A 20247-nucleotide genomic window follows, 5' to 3' on the forward strand; every position below is an offset into this window, starting at 1 on the left:
AAGATTCAAAAGACAGCCAAGCATCTTAACATTATTTACCCCCTTTTCCCCATTCCAGCCATGTCTCAATCCCTGTATCCCAGAGCCCTGTTGCTCCAAGGTTGTGCATACATCATTCTTTACCTCTGTCCCACTTAGCCCATGCAAACCTGCCTAATTGTTCTCCTATCTGCTTTGTTCTTCTGTTCCCCTCCCCCTTCTTGTATATTGCCCCCCTCCCTAGCACCCGAACTATCCTGTGTCTATTCCATACCCTGTGCTCTACCTTCCCCTCCTTCCCCTTACCCACCCCCAACATCCCAGCTACCAGCAAAGAATCCTTACCCCTTTAGTATGGTATGCGTATATCTTCTCGTGTTGTGGTTCATATTTCTTATAGGTAAATACCCAGTAGAGGAATTGCTGGATCAAGGTATTTCTATTTCCAATCTTCTGAGGAAGCGCCATATTGCTTTCCAGAGAGGTTGGACCACTTTGCAGTCCCCCAGCAGTGCAGGAGCGTCCCAGTCTCTCCACATCCTTGTCAGCACTTATTGTCCTCTACTTTTTTTATCTTTGTTGTTATTGCCAATGTGAGATGATATCTCATTGTTGTTTTGATTTGCATCTCTCTAATGGCTAGTGATCATGAATATTTCTTCATATGTTTGTTGGCTGCCCCAATCTCCTTCTTGGTGAAGTGTCTGTTCATGTCTCATATGATGAGCTTGATGTCATCATTCCACAATTCTTCTGGTCTTTGGTCATTAGTGTCTGATGAATCAAATCTGTTCTTGAGGTGATCTCTATTTTTCAGGTAGGACAATTGGCTCTCATGGACTTGTTTTAATTTTCTTCAGCTTCAACCTGAAGTGGCATATGAGCAATTGAAGGTCTGCCACTGGTCATGTTTTGGCTAGTGTATTGAGTTTTTCCACCTTCTCTTCCCACAGATGTAATCAATTTGATTTCTGTGTATTCCATATTATATATGTTCATATATAAATAAGTTATGACTACTAGGATTCCAGTTTATATATGCATGTGTAGACTAAATAAAATGTGTTTGAGCATGTATGTGTCTGCAGTCAGTGAATGGCTGCAGACAAGCTATGTCAGTGATGGTCTTGTATTAGTCTCGTTAGGCTACCTTCACCTAAAAGATTCAGTCAAAACTGGCTTCTGAGGATATCTGCTGGGCCAGTTCAATTTAAGGTGGAGAAGTCAGCTTAAAAGTATTATGGCGACTGTCTGAGAAATCCCAAAGGGGTAATCTTTATAAGTTTTCTCAGAGGACACAGGATGATTATGAGGGATTATTATGAAGAAGTTTTAAGATCATTAAAAACTGCATTAGTGAAAAAAGTCCAAGAAAGTTGTGCCAAGGCATTTTTACCATCATGATAATACATCTGCTCATTCTTTGATGGTAGCAAGGGCTGTCCTATGAGAATTTCATTGAAAAACATTACTCCATCCACTCTATAGCCTTTTTGTTACCCAAACTCAAAGAACATTTCAAAGGAACGTGATATGATTTGAGTGTTTCAAGGATGCCAAAACTGTCATTTTGATGTGTGAATCAAAGAGCACAGAATTCTTGAGGGAAGGGTTTGAGAGATGGAATTATTATTATTAGAGCTGTATAGACCTTAGGTGGAAGGTATATCCAAAAATAGTAGCTTCTCATTTTGATATTTTTATTAAAAATAAAAAAAAAAGTTTCTATGATTTTATAGCACTAAGTTTGTATTTACTCTTGTGTATGCAACATACACACATACACCCATGCATATTTGGACTAATTCTGGTAAAAATTATTTCCCATTTATTTTGGAATGATTTTCATGGACTTAAACGAGGCCTTAAAGATAACTGGGGCGGAGGGGGGGGGGAGGGGCGGGTGGTATAGGGGGAAGGCTTGCAGGATATACCCTTTGGTTGGTTGATACATGGAGGGGATTGTAACCATGGCAATGGAACGATACACGATAGAATGGATGTAAAACTAATGTTCTCCCATGTAAACTATCATATAATTCACAATAAAACATTAAAAAAAAAGATAACTGAAATAGGCAAAAAAGGAAAAGAGAGGAAGTTCTCCTATAGTAGAAATAAGTAACACGAGTAAAGAAGAAAAATAGTTCATTTGAAAGACTTTGAAGAATCATAGTAACATGCCAGGCTTATACTGGTGAGCAGTTGGTAGGTAAGGACTACACTGTAGAGAGCTTTAAATGCCAAGTAAGATAGGTTTGGCTTTACACTATAGAGAACAGACAGCTCTTCAAAGATTTTGAGTTATTAAAGTGTTTGTAAGAAAGTATGCTTGAAAGATAATAAAATTTGTCACTTACCTCAAAAAAAAAAAAAAAATTGTAACCCTGTGTAAGTAAACTGAAAAGATCACATCTCATTTCCTAAATCTGTTCTTTCTCATTTTTTCCTTCCTCTGCTTCAGGTTTGGTAACAAGGAGGAATACATGGCATTCATGAATGATTTTTTAGAACATGAATGGAGTGGAATGAAGCGCTTTCTTTTGGAGATCTCGAATCCAGACACCATCTCAAACACCCCAGGCTTTGATGGTTACATTGATTTGGGTCGAGAGCTTTCAGTTTTGCATTCCTTACTGTGGGAAGTAGTTTCCCAACTTGATAAGGTAAAGTAGACTGGAAGACAAGATAATAGAAAATAAACCTTAATATAACTGAATTCTAGAAATTACCTAGAGAATGATAGCACTCACCATTTTGCTCACTGGATTTCTGAGAGTAAATTGTTTATAATTTCTGAAAAAATTGGTGACCTAGAGACAGTGAGATTCTCAAAACCATGAAATTATTAAGATATATTTTTAAAGAATTGTCTGAATTAATGGAGAATATGCCTATAAATTTAAAATTATATATAATACACATATAAATATATATCTGAAAACTTATGTAGAAACATAGCAAATACTCAGTTATTCAGCCTTATATGAAAAAAATAGGATGAAATTGCATATAGTAATTTCTAACAAAAAATTTGACAGGTTAATACTGGGACTATCATGTTTGAGTAGTTTTACTCGTGCGATTTCTATTATGCAAGTCATGGGGTTGATATAATTACTAGTGCTGCAGTCACTTGAGATCTGAAAATCCTGGTGTTTTCTTCCTCCGTAGATGTGAGTTAAGAATAAAGAAAACAATTATCTTTAATCACTGCTTTTCTGACTATAAGCTAAGAATTTTATTATGTTAATGACTTAAGTTTATACTATGCTGATAATTTTCTTCTTTTTGGATTTGTCAAAGAAGAATAGATTTTGTAGAAGAAAATAATCTAAATGCTTTGGCTAGGTTTATCTGAATATTTATTGATGTTTTTGTTTGCTACAGGTATTTTTTAAACATGTATGGTGGTATGTTAGAATAACTTAAAAGGACAAAGTTATTTTTCTGTGATAATGATTTGTGTATTGTTTTCCTTCATTTTCCTATTATCCTTTAGAAGTTTGTACCATTAAAATTTGGTGGTGGGGGAGAGTAGGGAGTAAAACCTATTAACAAAGACCAGTGTCCCAAGGAGACATAAGTGATAGTGTGTCCACAGGTGCTGAAAACATTTGTACAACAGTAATTGTTCGTCTAATGCCTCTTCTTCATACTTAGAAATTCTAGCTAGAATTTCATTTGTATCTGTGTGTGCTGAGGGTAAATTCCTCAGATGTAAATTGTGGCTCAAAGTATTTGAGTAGGTCAATGCATTCTTCAGATGGCTTTTGTACCCAGTTGAGCAGAGTGGAAAGGCTTATTAGTTATGGAGAAGGCAAAGAAGACCCAAGGGCAACCATATAAAACTGATTATCAGCTAAGGAGCCTCATAACTTTCTGAAAAATAAGGATTCCCTAAAGAACAAAATGTTTAAGATGGCTAAAGCGAGTTATTAATGTAAAAAACTATTCTTTGTTGACTCACTGCATCGGTGGGATGCAGACAGTGTTATCTTGTGAAATAAGCAGGGTCAAGGTCTTTTTAACAGGCTTTGCTTTGTAAACACTCTTTCGGCTTTTTAATTTCTGTTTGGTCCTGGGAACCAGAAGTGGATCTAGTCATATCTCCTAGAAAGAGTTTACTTGATTTTACTGTTTTAAAAAAAAAAAAAAAAAAAAGAATGCCTTGCTGATGCAACCTTAGTTAGCAGAGGGCCAGGGTTCCCAGGATGAAATGGGATCGTGAGTGGCAGTATCAGCTGTGTGCCCTGCAGTGCTCTGGACCCTGAATGCCGCACCTTCTTGTATGTTGGCATGCATTTCTTTTCTCACATGATGCCTTCTCCTTGGAAGTTTCATCACACTAGCTAATTCTCTGGTCTTTAAGTTCCTTTGGTTAGAAGGTTCTTCCCCTACCCTTCCTTGCCCCACCCCCACCCCCACATATACTAGCTTCCTCCCAAAGATATAGTTTGCTTTGCATGACTATTTTAAGTTGGAATGGCAGTAGTTTGGTTGTATTGAGCATGTCTTTTAATTTTTATTTGCATAATCCTAATTTCTATTTCCTTTCTTTCCTCGATGTCTGCCGCACCTTGTTTCGCCTCCTCCATTCATCTCGACGGCCATGGTTCCACTGCTCCATAACAATGCATTATGAACCTACCACTCCCATATGCAAACACCTACCCTTCCCTCCAACTTCCATCCCTCCATCAATGGGCATCGTGTCCCAAAAACACTCTATGGTGGATGTCGCAATGCTTGTTATCCAATTAGGGTGAAAATTCCTTCCTACAGGCAACCGTGGCAAAATTGGGACCCCTCCCTCGTGTTCTTGCTGATATTACCAAGTCCCTGACTAATCCTACACCAATACAGCAACAACTGAGACGTTTCACTGAACATAATTCCAGTCCAAATGTCAGTGGAAGCCTCTCTTCTGGGCTGCAGAAAATATTTGAAGACCCCACTGACAGGTATGAGAGAGAGAATGTTTAGCGATTTGGAAGAAATCTGTTTAACTTGTTTATTATAGTCTTATGAACAATTGAAAAGAATCATCTGATCTGAGATCAATTGAATTGTTTGACATAATAAAAACCAAGATCTAGGATAACTTGTATTCAAGTAATGATAATGTAGAGCTGAGTATATTAAAGAAACATTAAAAAAAAAAGATTTGACCCACGTAATGAAAGATTAAAAGCTATGAAATTGACTTTTTCCGTGCATTGTAGCATTCTAAACTCTGGAGGACCTCAGTTTAAACTATTTTTTAGCTATCTATGTCATCTGGACTGGCCACATCGTGGCAACAGTAGTGAGGCTGGCCCAGGATCGGGCAGTGTTTCATTCTGCTGTGCATAAGGTTGCTATGGGTCAGTACCCACTCAATGGCACCTAACAACAACGTCATCTAGACAGACAGATACAGAAGTTGATGCTTAGACTGTATCCTCTGGATTGGCAAGACTTGAACCTTTCGCAGGAACCGTTTGACTGTACACTCACAGTTTCTCCTTTTGGAGGCTTAGAACCACTTAAGTTGATAAAATGAAATACTTTGGAAGGGTCTAAAATATAACTAGATTAGCGATTGAAATTCTAGTAAAAAACCAGTGACAGTGCTGGAGTTGTACAGGTCAGTATTCTACTCCTTTGGAGAAAGCCAGAAAATGGTTTTACTCCAGAACTTTCAATGTTACAATGCATGGAAAACATCAATGTCATAAATGATTGAATCTAAGTTTAGAAAGGAATTTTAGTGTCCATATTGGACCTGCAGAGTTCTGGTGTGGTGCTGTAGGATAAACACTGGACTGCTAACCTCAAGGTTGGTGGTTCAAACCCACCAGCCGCTTCTCGGAAACCGTATCTATACAGGGTCGCTGTGAGTCAGAACTGACTTGAAGGCACTTGACAGCAACAACTGTTGGGTCTGCAAACCTCCATGAGAGTTCCTATGCCTTAGTTGAGTAATTTTAACTATGTTGAATTTGCCTCCTGAGTAACTAATCCTTTTCTTTTATATAGTGATTTGCATAGACTCAAATCTCCAAGCCAAGACAACACAGATAGCTACTTCAGAGGGAAAACATTACTGCTGGTTCAGCAAGCCTCCTCCCAGAGCATGACTTATTCTGAAAAGGATGAAAAGGAAAGTAGCCTTCCTAATGGTCGGAGCATCTCTCTCATGGACTTACAGGACACTCATGCTGTTCAAGTGGAGCATGCATCTGTCATGCTTGATGTGCCTATGCGTTTGACTGGAAGCCAACTTTCCATAACCCAGGTGGCCAGCATCAAACAACTTCGGGAAACCCAGAGTACTCCCCAGAGTGCACCCCAAGTGAGGAGGCCCCTGCACCCAGCCTTGAACCAGCCAGGCAGCCTCCAGCCCTTGTCATTCCAGAACCCAGTTTATCACCTCAATAACCCAATTCCAACAATGCCAAAGGCCTCTGTAGATTCCAGTTTGGAGAACCTCAGCACTGCCAGTTCCAGAAGCCAAAGTAACAGTGAAGACTTCAAACTCAGTGGACCTAGCAATAGCAGCATGGAAGATTTCACCAAGCGTAGCACTCAGAGTGACGACTTCTCCAGGCGGCACACTGTGCCAGAGAGACATATACCTCTTGCCCTTCCTCGGCAAAACAGTACCGGGCAGGCCCAAATCCGGAAAATGGACCAGGCTGGGTTAGGTGCCCGAGCCAAAGCCCCACCTTCTCTGCCTCATAGTGCTTCCCTCCGTAGTACTGGAAGTATGTCAGTGGCATCCGCCGCCCTGGTAGCTGAACCTGTGCAGAATGGGAGCCGGTCCCGGCAGCAATCATCTTCCTCCAGAGAAAGTCCTGTTCCCAAAGTGAGAGCCATCCAGAGGCAACAGACACAGCAGGTAGGCATGAGTGCTGGAGGGGTCTGGCTCCCACCTGACCCAAATGTTTCCTCAGATTTTTATATATAACTCATTGAGAAATCCAATTATGTAACAAGATTTCCACTTAGAAATACTTTGTTTTTGTGGCTTCTGGCTAGGCTAGGCTGCAAAACAGTTTGACTCATTGCCCTTAGGTGACTTTCAACAGCCAGGCACGGGGCCCTTTCCTTCTCCGCAAGCAGCACAGCTACTACTACTTCAGTTTGCACTTACAAATCTGTGGTGTTGAATGGATCATTAGACCCTTAAACTATGAAATCTCCAGCCAAATTAACTATAGTATATTTTGTGACTATTGAAACAAATTCTTTATCTCTCTCTGTCTCTCCACCACAGCCCATCCCCCACCCCCTTTAAGCTCTCAGAATAAAGTTTTGCATTCTGAACCAAGAGTTTAATATAACTGTTCCTCACCCCATCCCCCATCTCCCACTGGAGAACCAAATCCCAAGTGCCTTTTCTTGGAAATGGCTAGAAAAATAAACAAGTGAACACCTGTAGTGTCAAGGTAAAGGAGAGGGGTAGAAAGAATGAAAAGGAGGACTGACAGATTTTCTTAGCATTTCTCATTTCCTTATATTTCTAATTACATGGGTACACTCCACAAATACTCACTTCGACTCTTTACATGATAAAGCATTCAAACTCTTTTTTAACAAAAAAAAAACAATAAGAGAATTCAATCACTGCTTCCTTACATATTACATTTTGAGACACTGACACATAGTTTTCTCTTCAAAGCAAACTAATAACCTTAGGAATATATATATATACAAACACACACACACACACACATATATATATATATATAAACATATGAGGGGCTTCATAAAGTTCATGGAAAAATTCCATTATCTTTTTTTTACTTCAATTGGCAAATTTTAATATTTATGTAGAGCAAATGGGAATATTCCAAAATGCATATTGGTATATAATTCATGATTCATGTTAATAGAAAATTATAAAATTTTACATTCAAATATTTAAATAATAAGTTGGAAGGCAAAGATTGTGTGTTAACAAATATCTTTTTCCCCCTTTATTTATTTTGGCGGGGTGGTGTAGGTGCGTAGGGGTGGGTATTTCATTTGGTGTTAGGGTTATGATTAGGACCAGGGTTAATGTTAGAGGTTGGACTAAGGCTAGGAGTAATGCTTCATCTAGTTTTAGGCAGGAGTGGGGAACCTTTATTATGCCAAAGTTTATAACATCATTCATGGACCATAACAAAATTTATTAACTTAAAAATTAGCCTGCTATGTTTGGTCAAACATTTAATTAACTTACCCCTAACTGATGGCTGGAACTATGGGTTCATGCGCTGGGCTACAGGATCACTTTGAACCACAAAGTTGGCAGTTCAAGTTTACCAGCCTCTCGGAAACCTTACACGGGTCACTATGAGTTGAAACTGACTTGACGGCACTTAACAACAACAGCAATGTGATGGCTGGAACTGTGTTGCCTTGGCAGGGCCAGACTAAATGAAGTTCCCCACCCCTGTTTTAGGGACACAATTAGGTTAATTTTTCTTTTTTTTTTTTTTTGAAATTTACTTGATTTCTCCATAAATTTGCAAGTTCTGTAATGCATTATTCCCTTTTTTAAATTTTTTTATGTTTTGTTATTGCAAACTGATATCTCTGGTTCCCTAATTTGAGTCATCTAGGTTTGTTTTCTTTGAGTACTTCTAAATCTGGATTTAGTTCTAGGTGATCTTGTCAGGTTATTGTCTACTGTTGTTCTCTGTCCAAAAAACTCCTTTTTGTATTTTTTGTAAGTTTGGTCTAGTTTTTGCAAATTCTTTTAATTTCTGTTTATCTAGAAATGTCATAATTTTTCCACCATATTTGATGAACAATTTTGCTGGGTATAGGATTCTTGGTTGGCAATTTTTTTTCTTGCAGAGTTTTATATATGTTATCCCAATGTCTTTTTTCCTGCATGGTTTCTGCTGAGAATTCAGAACTTACTCTTACTAGTTCTCCTAGAACTGACTTTTTTGTTTTTCTCTAACTGCTCCCAGGATTTTATTCTTGTCTTTGGTTTTGAAAAGTTTGATTATGTCTTGGTGAGTTTCTTTTGGAGTCTATCTTGTTTGGAGTTAATTTAACTACTTGAATGGGTATCTTCTCATCCTTTGTTATGTTAGGAACGTTTTCTTCCAGCAACTTTTGGACAATTTTCTGTGTGGGTTTGTTTTATTTATATCTTCCTGTTCTGGAATTCCAGTGACATAAAAGTATTCTTCTTGATAGTGTCCCATATAAATGTTAGGCTTCCTTTGAATTTTTTAATTCTTTTTGCTGATTGTCCCTTTAAATGGGTATTGAGAGTTTTGTCTTCAAGCTTACTGCTACAGCTTTCCATTGATTCATTTCTACTTTGCCCTTTCAATGCATTCTCTATTTCTGAAATCTTAGTGTATCAATCTTCTGGCCTTCTAATTGCTATTTTGGTATGGTTTTCAATTTTTCTGTTATTTTTCCAGTTTGCTCTTGTATTTTTTTCCTGAATTCTTCTTTGCTTTCATTGATCTTTCTCTCAATTTGTTGAAAGCACCTAAAAGCATTCTTTGAAATTCCTTTTCAAGTAGTTCTGATTCCATATCTGGTATCATATTTTCTGAGTCTATATTTTGGTCACTTGTTTGAGGCACTCTGTCTTGTTGCTTCATATAAGCTGAAATTGTTTTCTCTGAGATATTGTGGTGTTGTACTTACAACCAATTGGTGATCGTATGTTGGTTTGTTCTCAACACTCACTACTTGTTTCCTGGTGGATGTGATAGAAATTTTGCTGCTTGTGAAACATAGTTTCCTACAGGTTCATGCACCTCTAGCAGTGATTGCTCAGGAGGGAGTGTCACTGGGCGCTGTGTTGGCCATGTTGGGACTCACCATGCCTCAGCTACCAGGAGAACACGAGAACAAGGGAAGATGATACCCCCTTGTCCCCCACCTGCAGCCCAGCCCTGTGCCTATAGGCTGTTGTATTTGTAGCCTCTTGCAAAAGCTCAGCATGGTCAGGCTGCCTAATTTACTTTTCTCTCAAGGCTTCTGTTCAGCTTCCTCTTCTGGTCAGCACTCAGTCCCCCTCTGTGTCTTGTCTTCTGAAGCTCAGTGTTCCAGGACCACCATCTGTATCTATTCACTTCTTCTCCCATGTCTTTGTTGCAGAGGGTCTGCTCAGTATGTCTTCCATTACCTTTTAATTCCATTTTCCCCTGAAATTTTTGAAGCCCCTGTATATATATATATATATATATTTTTTTTTTTTTTTTTTTTTTAAACCTAATCATACTTTGGAGTGGCACTGCATGCAGGATAATGCACTGGACTGCAAGGTCAGTTTGAAGCGCAACATCAATAACAAGTCAAACTTTATAAAAATAGTGGGAACTTTTTGATGGAAAGAATTTTATGACAAATTGTTTCATGCAGCAAAATAATTGGTCAGGAGAACCCACTATAAAACCTCAGTGTATCTTTTTAATATACTTGAAGTTTTACAGGTCGGCATTGGTGAGTTGATTATCTCTGCCTCCACTCTAGCTATGTGGTCCCTTGCCCCTACTTTGATAGTTATTGTTGGAAACACAAACAAAAACGTGGAGGAAGGATGAATAATGTGATTACCGTGAGGTGATTCAGAGAACAGACTAATAGTGCAAAACCTTCTAGTTGGTCATTCTTTCCTGAGAAAGTTTTTCTTCAATCTTAATTTTTTTCACTTTGATTTTGTTACACTTAGCAGAATTTCAGCAATTCACTTAATGAATATTTTCATTTAAAAGAGAAGGAAAATATATATGAGAGGCTTAAGAAATTCATGGAAAAACAGAACGAAAAGATACTGAAATTTTTTTCCACCAACTATTTGAAGCCCTGTCATCAAATTGAGTCTGTAAGAAGGCTATGAATCATTCACATCTTAATTGTCAATTATTGGAAAGAGAAAAGAAACAATTTTTGAGCTTGACTGCTATGTGGAAGCGAACATCTACTGAGGGCCTTAGGGCCACGTGAATTCACTGGGAATGAAGTAGGAAGTAGAGCAGAGCATTAAACAAGTAAAAAGGATTGGAGAAGACAAAAGGGCTGTCCACCTACTTTTCATACTTTGGTTTAAGACCAGCTCTGGCCCAAAATAGGGGAATTAAAGTTTACTTGTACTTTTCCTTACCCATTTCTTCTGTATTATGCAGTCCTCAACTCCCAAATGCATAACTCAAGCTGGTGACACTATTATTTATAACTATTATAAATCAAGTAGCATTTTTTTTGCTTGTCTGGAACCCTTTGCCATTTATAACATTTGTCCTTTAGAAAAATATAGCACTTATCACAGAAGTACCCAATGCATATGTCTATGGGTGGACAAAAGACTGGATGGATGGGTGAATGGATGGATGGATGTTAAGGTACCATGGAGTTGGTTCCAACTCATAGTGACCCTGCACAGGGCTTCCAAGGCTGCAAAATCTTTACAGGAGCAGAAAGCTTCATCTTTCTCTCGCAGAACAATTCGTAGTTTCGAACTGCAGACCTTGAGGTTAGCAGCCTGATTTGTAACCACTATGCTACCAGAGCGTATGGATAACAGGGACAAAATACATAGAATTCCAAACAATTTAAAAATTAAATTTTAAGAATTATATTGTGATAAAATACATACAACAAATAGTTGCCATTTTGACAGCGTTGAGTACATACATGTTTTTCAACCCTCACCACTATTTCCAAAAGTTTTTCATTGCTCCCAAGAAATATTTACTTTCTGTGCTACAACCATTAATTAGTTAGGGAATGACTATTATTATTCAATGAGACTTCAAAAAATCTGTAGAAAATGGAATTGAAAGACAATGGAATTTTCCATGAACTTTTTGAAGCCCCCTCATAATTGGCATAAAGTAGGGCACAGCCACAGTGAGATATTCTCGCCCAACTTTAAATATTCACGTTGGTTTATGCCTTTGCTGATACTGCCTCAGTCTCATCAGTTAAAGCATAAATCATTGTATTTTGTTTTCTGGCTTTGTCTACCCAGTTGGTTCATTTTTTTTTCTAGCTTCTTTTAATTTTTATTGTTATTATTCTCTGCCTTTCTCTTCTGTTTCCTGCTTGCTTTTGTCACCACTGTGAAGGCTCTGATGTTCTGTATAATCAGCATATTTGGGGGGTGGCGGCAAATTCCTTTACATATTTTAATTGCAAATTGTGTTGTGGAATTCTTCTCTCCCCCAAACTAGGAGATGTCTTTGTGGGAATTGTTCAGTAGGCGTCTGTAATTATCTGGAACTCTGTCCCATGCAAATTCCATTTGTATCTAAGCACAAAGCAATGTCCATTGTTGGCTTCAGTCTTCCATATCTAGTGAGTAGGAAGGATATAAAAATCCTAGTGAAACAATTTACAGAGAAATAGTCTGCCCCACACACACACCCAGGAAACTGTTTCATAATTTTTTTATTCTTTGTAGTCTTAATTTGGATTCCTTTTTTTTTTTTTTTTTTTAATCATTTTCTTCTAAATTTTGTTTTTGTACATCAGTGTTTTCTGTGTATATAACAGAATTTACTTATTTTTATTACTTGAGTTGTTCAAACTTAGCATGCTCTCTAACCTTTGAAATTCATATATGAAGAGGCTTCTTAAGTAGGTATTTGACAAACCTGTTGGTATGCCACTACAGTGTTCATGTTAGATTTGTTGAACTTGTCAACTAACCTACCTCCTCAAGGACTCTCAGAATTTAAACCCTTTCTTTGTTTGTCAATAGCAACTTGACTGTTCAGACAGTGAAGAAGCTGAAACCCACAATAGAACTTGACTGTTCAGACAGTGAAGAAGCTGAAACCCACAAGTCTTGTTTTTATCTAGTAAATATTCGCAAGGAACAGGGACTTGTCTTGTTCTTAATTGTCCTCAACATAGTTGAGCTATGACTAATTGTGGTATCAGTGAAACTGCTATGCCAGTGCCTTTTGCCGTAAAGCATTCTCTCATTCATTTTCTGGAAAAACTCTTTCTAGAACTTTATCTCAAATCATTAGGAATTTCTTAATTCCTGTTCTTTTTGTCTTTCTCATCTTTTTGTTTTTTTGGATGATTCGGTGAATATGCATACAAATTCTTTTCCTAAGGCCATAGCAAAGTAGGATTGGAACCACTTATTTTTCTTCAGTATCCTTGACCATAAACTTGAGGTAATTTTTGCTAGTTATAAGGTAATTTTTTATAATTATTGGCCATAAACTAGAGGTAACTATAAAGGAGGTGGAACAGTCCTTGAGGGAAATCCTTTCATAAACTTTCAAAAGAGTAAAAGAAACACATGGAGTATACATCTCTTAGTGATGAATTTTAAAGACTTGCCAGAGTATTAATAAATGAATAAGAGTTTATAGAGCACCTGCTGTGCATTTAACTAGTCCTTTAGGCAAATCTGTTGCACAAGACCTTTTTAAAGTGTTACAGAGCAAAGTCAGCTTGAGGACTAAGATGCGCCTGACCCAAGCCACGGTATTTTCAATAATTTCATATGCATGTGAAAGTTGGACAGTGAATAAGGAAGACCGTAGAAGAATTGATGCTTTTAAGTTATGGTGTTGGAGGAGAATACTGAAAGTGCCATGAGCTGCCAAAAGGACCAATAGATCCATTTTGGAAGCAGTGCAGCCAGAGTGCTCCTTGGAGGTCAGATTGGCCAAACTTGGTCTCTCATACTTCAGACATATTGTCAGGAGGGACCAGTCGCTGAAGATAGATATCATGTTGGCTAAGGTGGAGGGTCAGAGTAAAAGAGGAAGGCACCCAACGAGATGGATTGGCAATGTGGCAGCATCAATGGACTCAAGCGTGGCAATAGTAGTGAGGTTGGCCCAGAATCGGGCAGTATTTCATTCTGCTGTGCATAAGGTCGCTATGAGTCGGTACCGACTAGATGGCACCTAACAACAGCAACAAGTCACCACCATTCAAGACAGCTGTATGATGTGCTGCCATCCCTCAAGGATTGACAGGTTGCTTGGAAACTAAGACCAGCACACATAGAGAAAAAATAAAACAGTATATAGTGTTTTCATATGAAGAATATATTATTCCAACAATGAATTGTGAAACAAAAATCACCAGTTTTCTTTCAATCTAGCACAATAACGGTTTTTAATTTGTTTAATATATCTTTCCAATATCTTTGTAATGAAGTAAAGACTATCATGAATATAAGGAATAGTGAAGATTGGTCAGATTTATTTTGTCAACCATTACTGACTACCTACCATACCATATGCTAGAGCTCTAGGCCTGAAATATTAGAAGGTGTTGAAAATAAGCCTCAACTAATAGACTCTAGGACTAGACCTGGAATACACAGTTCTCATTGTACAAGCTCTCAAAATTATTGGATGTTATGATGTTATGTTAGTCCTTCTGAAGGTACAGTGGCTACCACCACCATTACTAATGGAATAAACCAATCTTGTTCTTCAGTTTCTTACTGAGCATTTAAAGCCCAGATTACCCTAAGAAGGTGATGTTCCTGGTGGTATTTTTAGCATGCTTTTTAGAGGCTATACTCTTTCTTCCTAAGAATACCATTAGTTTGGAGTGTATTTACAGGCTCTTGATAGTCACCCAGAACAAACCACAGAGAAGGAAAGTTCATTCTAGCAATATCTTGCTAACTATATAACCACTAAAATAGCTTCCTTGAAGTAATACATTCCAAACAGTTATTAAACAGCAGCTTTATCTAAACTGCTACTATATAGAAAATCTTGGTTTCACAGTAAAATACCTTTCCTGTCCTCTGTATGCTAAAGTGATAAGATTATAAAAGCAAGATAGCATTTGTTTCCTTTAAATTTGACTCCTTTTTTTTTTTTTTTTTTAATTCAGACTCTCTAATAGTTAAAGCCTACATTATTTTGTCTTGCAAGTATTTTTAAGCTCTGGTAGCATAGTGGTTACGAATCGGGCTGCAAACCTCAAGGTTGGCACTTCGAAACTACCAGCTTTTCCGCTGGAGAAAGATGAGGCTTTCTGCTCCCGTAAAGATTTACAGCCTTGGAAATCCTGTACAGGGGTCTCTATGAGTCAGAACTGACTCCACGGCACATAGCCAACCAAAGTATAGGGAAGACTATTGTGTGTGTGTATGATGTATACATGATTCAACTAGCATGTAAAGTACCTTATACCATTTACAAATCAAAATACCAAGCCTACTGCCATCAAATCAATTCCAACTCATAGCATTTCCAAGACTAAATCTTTACAAGAGCAAACAACCTCATCTTTCTCCCAAGGAACAACTAGTGGATTTGAACTGTTGACCTTGCAATTAGCAGCCTAGTGCCTAACCCACAGTGCTGCTAGGGCTCCTATACAGTTTACAAAGTGCTTTGAAAACCTAGTGCTTTTATATGCTGTCTCATTTGTTTGTCATAATACTCTATTATCTTACCTTGTAGAAAAGAATCCTATATCCTATACTTTAACAACAGCAACTATATACTAAAGGAGTCCTGGTGTGGTGGTGTGGGTTAATGCACTGGACTGCAAAGTTGCTTTGAATCACAAGGTCACCAGTTCAAGTTCACCATCCACTCCTTGGAAACCTTATACAGGGTTGCTATGGATTAGAACCGACTCAATTCCACTTAATAACAGCAACGACTATATACTCAAACATTGTCAGATGTACACAGAGTGTTTATTTAGATAATCATGTAATTATTTTTGTGCATATTAGAAACATAGGAACTTTAAATATATAAATACATAATTACAAATATATCTGCAAATGTATAATGTTGGTGTTATGTGCCGTGGAGTCAGGTCAAACTCATAGCGAACCCTGTACAGGGTTTCCGAGGCTATAAATCTTTATGGGCACAGAAAGCCTCATCTTTCTCCTGCAGAACAGCTAGTAGTTTCGAACTGCTGACCTTGAGGTTCACAGCCTGATTTGTTACCACTACGTATAAGTATATAATACCTAACTCATTATTTTATTGGTATTGATTAGCACAAAGCTAAGTTAAAAAAAAGTTGATTTAAAGAGATAATATATCAGTGAAAATATGGGTAAATAAAAGAAAAAATAAGCAAATGAGTAAAGCAAAAGAAACATCAACAGAAATGGAGATGATAGACTATTGATAAGTAGTATAAGACATGTTTACAGTTTAGAAAATGGTTTTAAGAAGAAATTTCTAGTTCATTCACAATTGCTTGTGTGTATGTATCCATTCATTCATCCATCCATCTCTCCATTCGTCCTCAGGTATGAAGTTTTTTGTTTTTGTTTTTTAATCCATAATCTCTAAATATATCTGCAAATCAACTAATCACAGTCTCCTTCAGACCTTTAAAAGATCCCCTTATTTTTCTTTTTAAAGTATTGCTTTTAAAAAAAAGTCTTTCCTAGCACATCTCTGATAAGCTTTTTGTCTTTACAACCAAGTTTTTTTCTCAAGGTACTTAAAATACTCCTTTTTAAAAAATGTCTTATCTATTTAGAGTCTTAACTTGGTGCTATTCGAAAATTATCTATAGATTCTTAAGGTATTCAGCTCTGCTCTGCCTGGGAAAGAAAATTCCCTTCAATTATAGTTTTATGATGTATTGGTCCTCAAAATAGAAATCCACTGTACTCATAAAAGGCTATCATCAGCATACAAAGCTTTGTTTCTTCTTTTTCTCTCCATACTCACACTCACAGACACACATCCACATATACGGAGAGTTATTGGATTGAATCATTAGAAACAAACCTAAATCTGACACAAAATATTTAGAATTAATCGGCATATAAAATTTAACTCCTATCTTTATAATTTTTGCAAGACTATAGTCTATTTCAAGGAGCTCTGGTAGCGTAGTGGTTATGAATCGGGCTGCGAACCTTAAGGTCAGCGGTTCAAAGATACCAGCTGTTCCGCAGGAGAAAGATGAGGCTTTCTACTCCTGTAAAGATTTACACCCTCGGAAACCCTGTACAGGGTCACTATGGGTCGGAACCGACTCGACGACACTTAACAACAACAACAACATAGTCTATTTCATTTTAGCAAGTATTTGATGGATATCACAGTTTGCAGGTAGGCCAAGAATAAAAAAAATTACCATCTCAAGTTGAAGTTAATAAGAACCAGCATAAAATGAATGAAATTACCCATGTGCAGAAGTAACCCTGAAATCAGTATTGCTGGAATGATAGAAGGCCTCCCTGGATAAAGGACAATAACTCATGTAAAAAACATCGAGGGATCAGAGTCTTATTTTATGTGAGTTAGTGTCCTTTATCCACAATTTGAAAAGAAATGTAATCGTCATGAAAAAGGCAGGCCAGAGAAAAATAATTCATCATTTATTTCTAAAATTATAGACAAAGCACTAATATTCAGAAACCTAGTTTAAATAGTTTCTAAGGAACTGTGATGTGGCACTGTAGAATAAGCACTGGACTGGTAACCACAAGATTGGTAGTTGTAACCTTTTGGCCCCTCTAGGAAACCCTATACAGGATTGCTATGTTTTGGAACCAATTTTGGCAGTGTACAACAGCTACATAAATTGTAATACCCAGTTTTCTAAACGTATAATATAGTTAACATATAAACCATATAGCACAGTGTAGTTTTCAAAGAACTTTCAAACGCATTCTCATATTTAATCCTTGGAGTCTGGGGTGGTGCTGTAGGATAAATACTGGACTGCTAGGATTGCTTTACTGCAAGGTCAGACCTTCAACTGCACCATGGGAAGAGGAAGGATGATGCACTCTGTTCCCATACAGATTGATGTACAGGGTCACTATGAGTCAGAACCTATTTGATGGCACTGGGTTTGGTATATTCAGTCCTTGCAGCTCCATATAAAATGGCCAGGATGGGTATGGTGGCGATGGTGGTAATATCTTTGTTTCATAGATTAGGGAAATACTAGTTACCGAGATTAAGAAGCATAGCTACTAAATAGCCAAGATGTCTCTCAGAATCCAGTATCAATTGTTTTGACTCTGTATTCATCAAGGAAATTTGTGGTCTAAAAACATTAACTCCTGAGTGGCTTTAGCCCATCAAGAAGTCAGCTTTCTGGAACTCCAGCTCCTGGCGAGCCCTGTGTCTGGGAAACGTATCCTGGCAGCCCTTGGCAGAGGTGGACACTAGGCCACCCACTTGGCCCCAAAGGGTCTGCACCACCAGCTAGCAGTGACTGCTGCTGCGAATTCAAAGGATGTGACAGCTGTGCGGGAGGGACCAGGGTGCGGACTAAACATTGCCCACATGCAGAGACTAGGACAAGGCTGGCCCACAGGACAGCCGGCTGGGTGGCTGGCGAGTCCTCGCACAAGTGGCGAGTGATAGGAGCAAGGGAAGAAGATGCAAAGTTCCCGAGGCTTCCTCTGGTGCCGCTGTCTTTTTGGCCCTTTCCTCTCATTGGCAATGCCTTCCAATCGCCTTTGCGTGGTCGCCCGGCTGTGCCAAGGGCACTGTGTGCCAAAGGATCGCCCAGAACTTCGGCCTCCAGATCTCTCCAGCAGCCACTTCTTGTGGGAAAACATCAAGACCAACACAGAACTTGGTGATATGGCAAAGGAGTACATAGGGAAAGTCTTTTGGTTACAGATCCTGTGATTCACACACCTGATGATGTTGGAGCTGGAGAATAGGCATAGCCAGCACTGATTTTCCTAGGACTTTAGTACAGGCTGAATCTAGTGATAGCTTTGTATATCCCCTTTGAAACACTCAAAGATAGTCTCAGCCAATGTTGGATTCACCCTCCTAGTGGAAGAGTATATAACCTGGACTTCAATCTACCTCATATATATGGGATTGATAATATTACTGGTGAACCATTAGTCCAGCAGGAAGATGATAAACCTGAAGCAGTTGCTGCCAGGCTATGACAGTACAAGGATGTGGCAAAGTCAGTCATGGAGCAAGCTATACAAAAGTCGAAGAGTGCTCCACCAGTTTTCTGGGACAGAGACGAATAAAATCTGGCCCTATGTTTACAAACTTTTCTCAAACAACATCACACCTATTGAGTCCAAAGAAGCATACTGAGCCTTCTCAATGGAAGAACCAGGAAAATGTGGTCATTCATTCAGTTGTGTGTGGAGTATTGGTGCCATATCCAACTTACATGCTAGCTGATTCCATGTCTTTTCTAGCTTAAATGGTGAACTGATATGAAATGAGTAGAAAGAATGAAAGAAGAGGTTCTTCTAGACCTTTCCAAAGGAAAGGCCTTCATGAAAAATCAAGTATAATCAAAGAGTGTATAATCTAAGCTCTTGCTAATTTTGACAGCCATGTTGCTGCTCTTGTAGTCTTTTTACACATGAAGTTTTTGGTTTCTGGTTCTCCCCTCAAAGGCTGTTGATCTACAATACCAATTCCCTAGAATATGCCTTTCTGGGGAAAGTGGGATTGAAGACAAATGTTCTTAGTAGTTGCTTCTCTGGTCTTGAGTGATTGTAGGTACAATTCATTTTTTTCTGGTAGAGTTACCTTCTTTTCTACATTTATGGTAGAATCTCTCCTTTCAAACAGACATCCTGGAATTAAAGGATTTGGCTTTTATTAGTTTTATTAGGCAGTATTATTTCTATTTTGTTCTCTTCCTTCCTAGGCTATTAAGTAATACTGATTGTTAAATAATACTGGTTGTTGCTTTTGTTCCTCTCAAAATCCTTTTCTAAGTGCTGAGAAGTAGGAGACTATGTAGATTTCTTAATACACCAGGAACTGAGCTGTGCAGAAGGCCTTAAACTGCTCATCTGACCCTCCTGGGTTTACAGGGTTCCTGTCTGCTATAGTGAAAAAAATTAAATCCTCCAAAGCTTCCTGGAAATCTTCAAAAACATGAGAAATATCACCCACACAAATATTGAAAGATCATTATCTCACATCTAGAAAGTAATAAATCTGAAATTATTGGACTGAAAGAATATTTTAACTCTTTATTCAAGACAACAAAAAGTGTATTTTGAAAATGCTAAATATTGATGTCGACAGTGTTTTTCTTCTGCAAGAGGTCCAGGCATGCCATAAATAGTAAAAGGTATGGAGCTTGTGAGGTTGAAAAAAATGTTGCACTGACTGTACTGAGACTGAATCTAATAACTTCACGATTATGGGAAAACAAAAATCTTTTGTTTTTTCCAATTTTTTTTTTTTTCCTTCTATTCCAAAGACACAAAGTCTAGAAATATAGATTATACTGTTTTTTTGGGTTTTTTTTCTTAAATGTTTTGTTGTGAATTATGTGATAGTTTACATGGGAGAACATTAGTTTTACATTCATTCTATCATATATTGT

At 37.9% G+C, this 20247-nt stretch overlaps 1 protein-coding gene and 1 pseudogene across 4 annotated transcripts in view; both read left to right on the forward strand.

Annotated features, from left to right (window-relative positions):
• Positions 1-20247, forward strand: part of RASAL2 (RAS protein activator like 2) — a 450535-nt gene that overhangs the window by 410388 nt on the left and 19900 nt on the right. For 3 of the 4 annotated variants that reach the window (XM_006867077.1, XM_006867080.1, XM_006867079.1), the window contains 3 exons: positions 2444-2645; positions 4744-4943; positions 6001-6862. In XM_006867077.1, the coding sequence (XP_006867139.1) occupies positions 2444-2645; positions 4744-4943; positions 6001-6862 (1264 nt within the window). The remainder of the gene's footprint in view (positions 1-2443; positions 2646-4743; positions 4944-6000; positions 6863-20247) is intronic. The other variant, XM_006867078.1, reaches the window with a different exon arrangement.
• On the forward strand, positions 17806-18989 carry LOC102815735 (annotated as a pseudogene).

The sequence above is a fragment of the Chrysochloris asiatica genome, unplaced genomic scaffold (assembly GCF_000296735.1).
Source record: "Chrysochloris asiatica unplaced genomic scaffold, ChrAsi1.0 scaffold00100, whole genome shotgun sequence".
NCBI lineage: Eukaryota > Metazoa > Chordata > Mammalia > Afrosoricida > Chrysochloridae > Chrysochloris > Chrysochloris asiatica.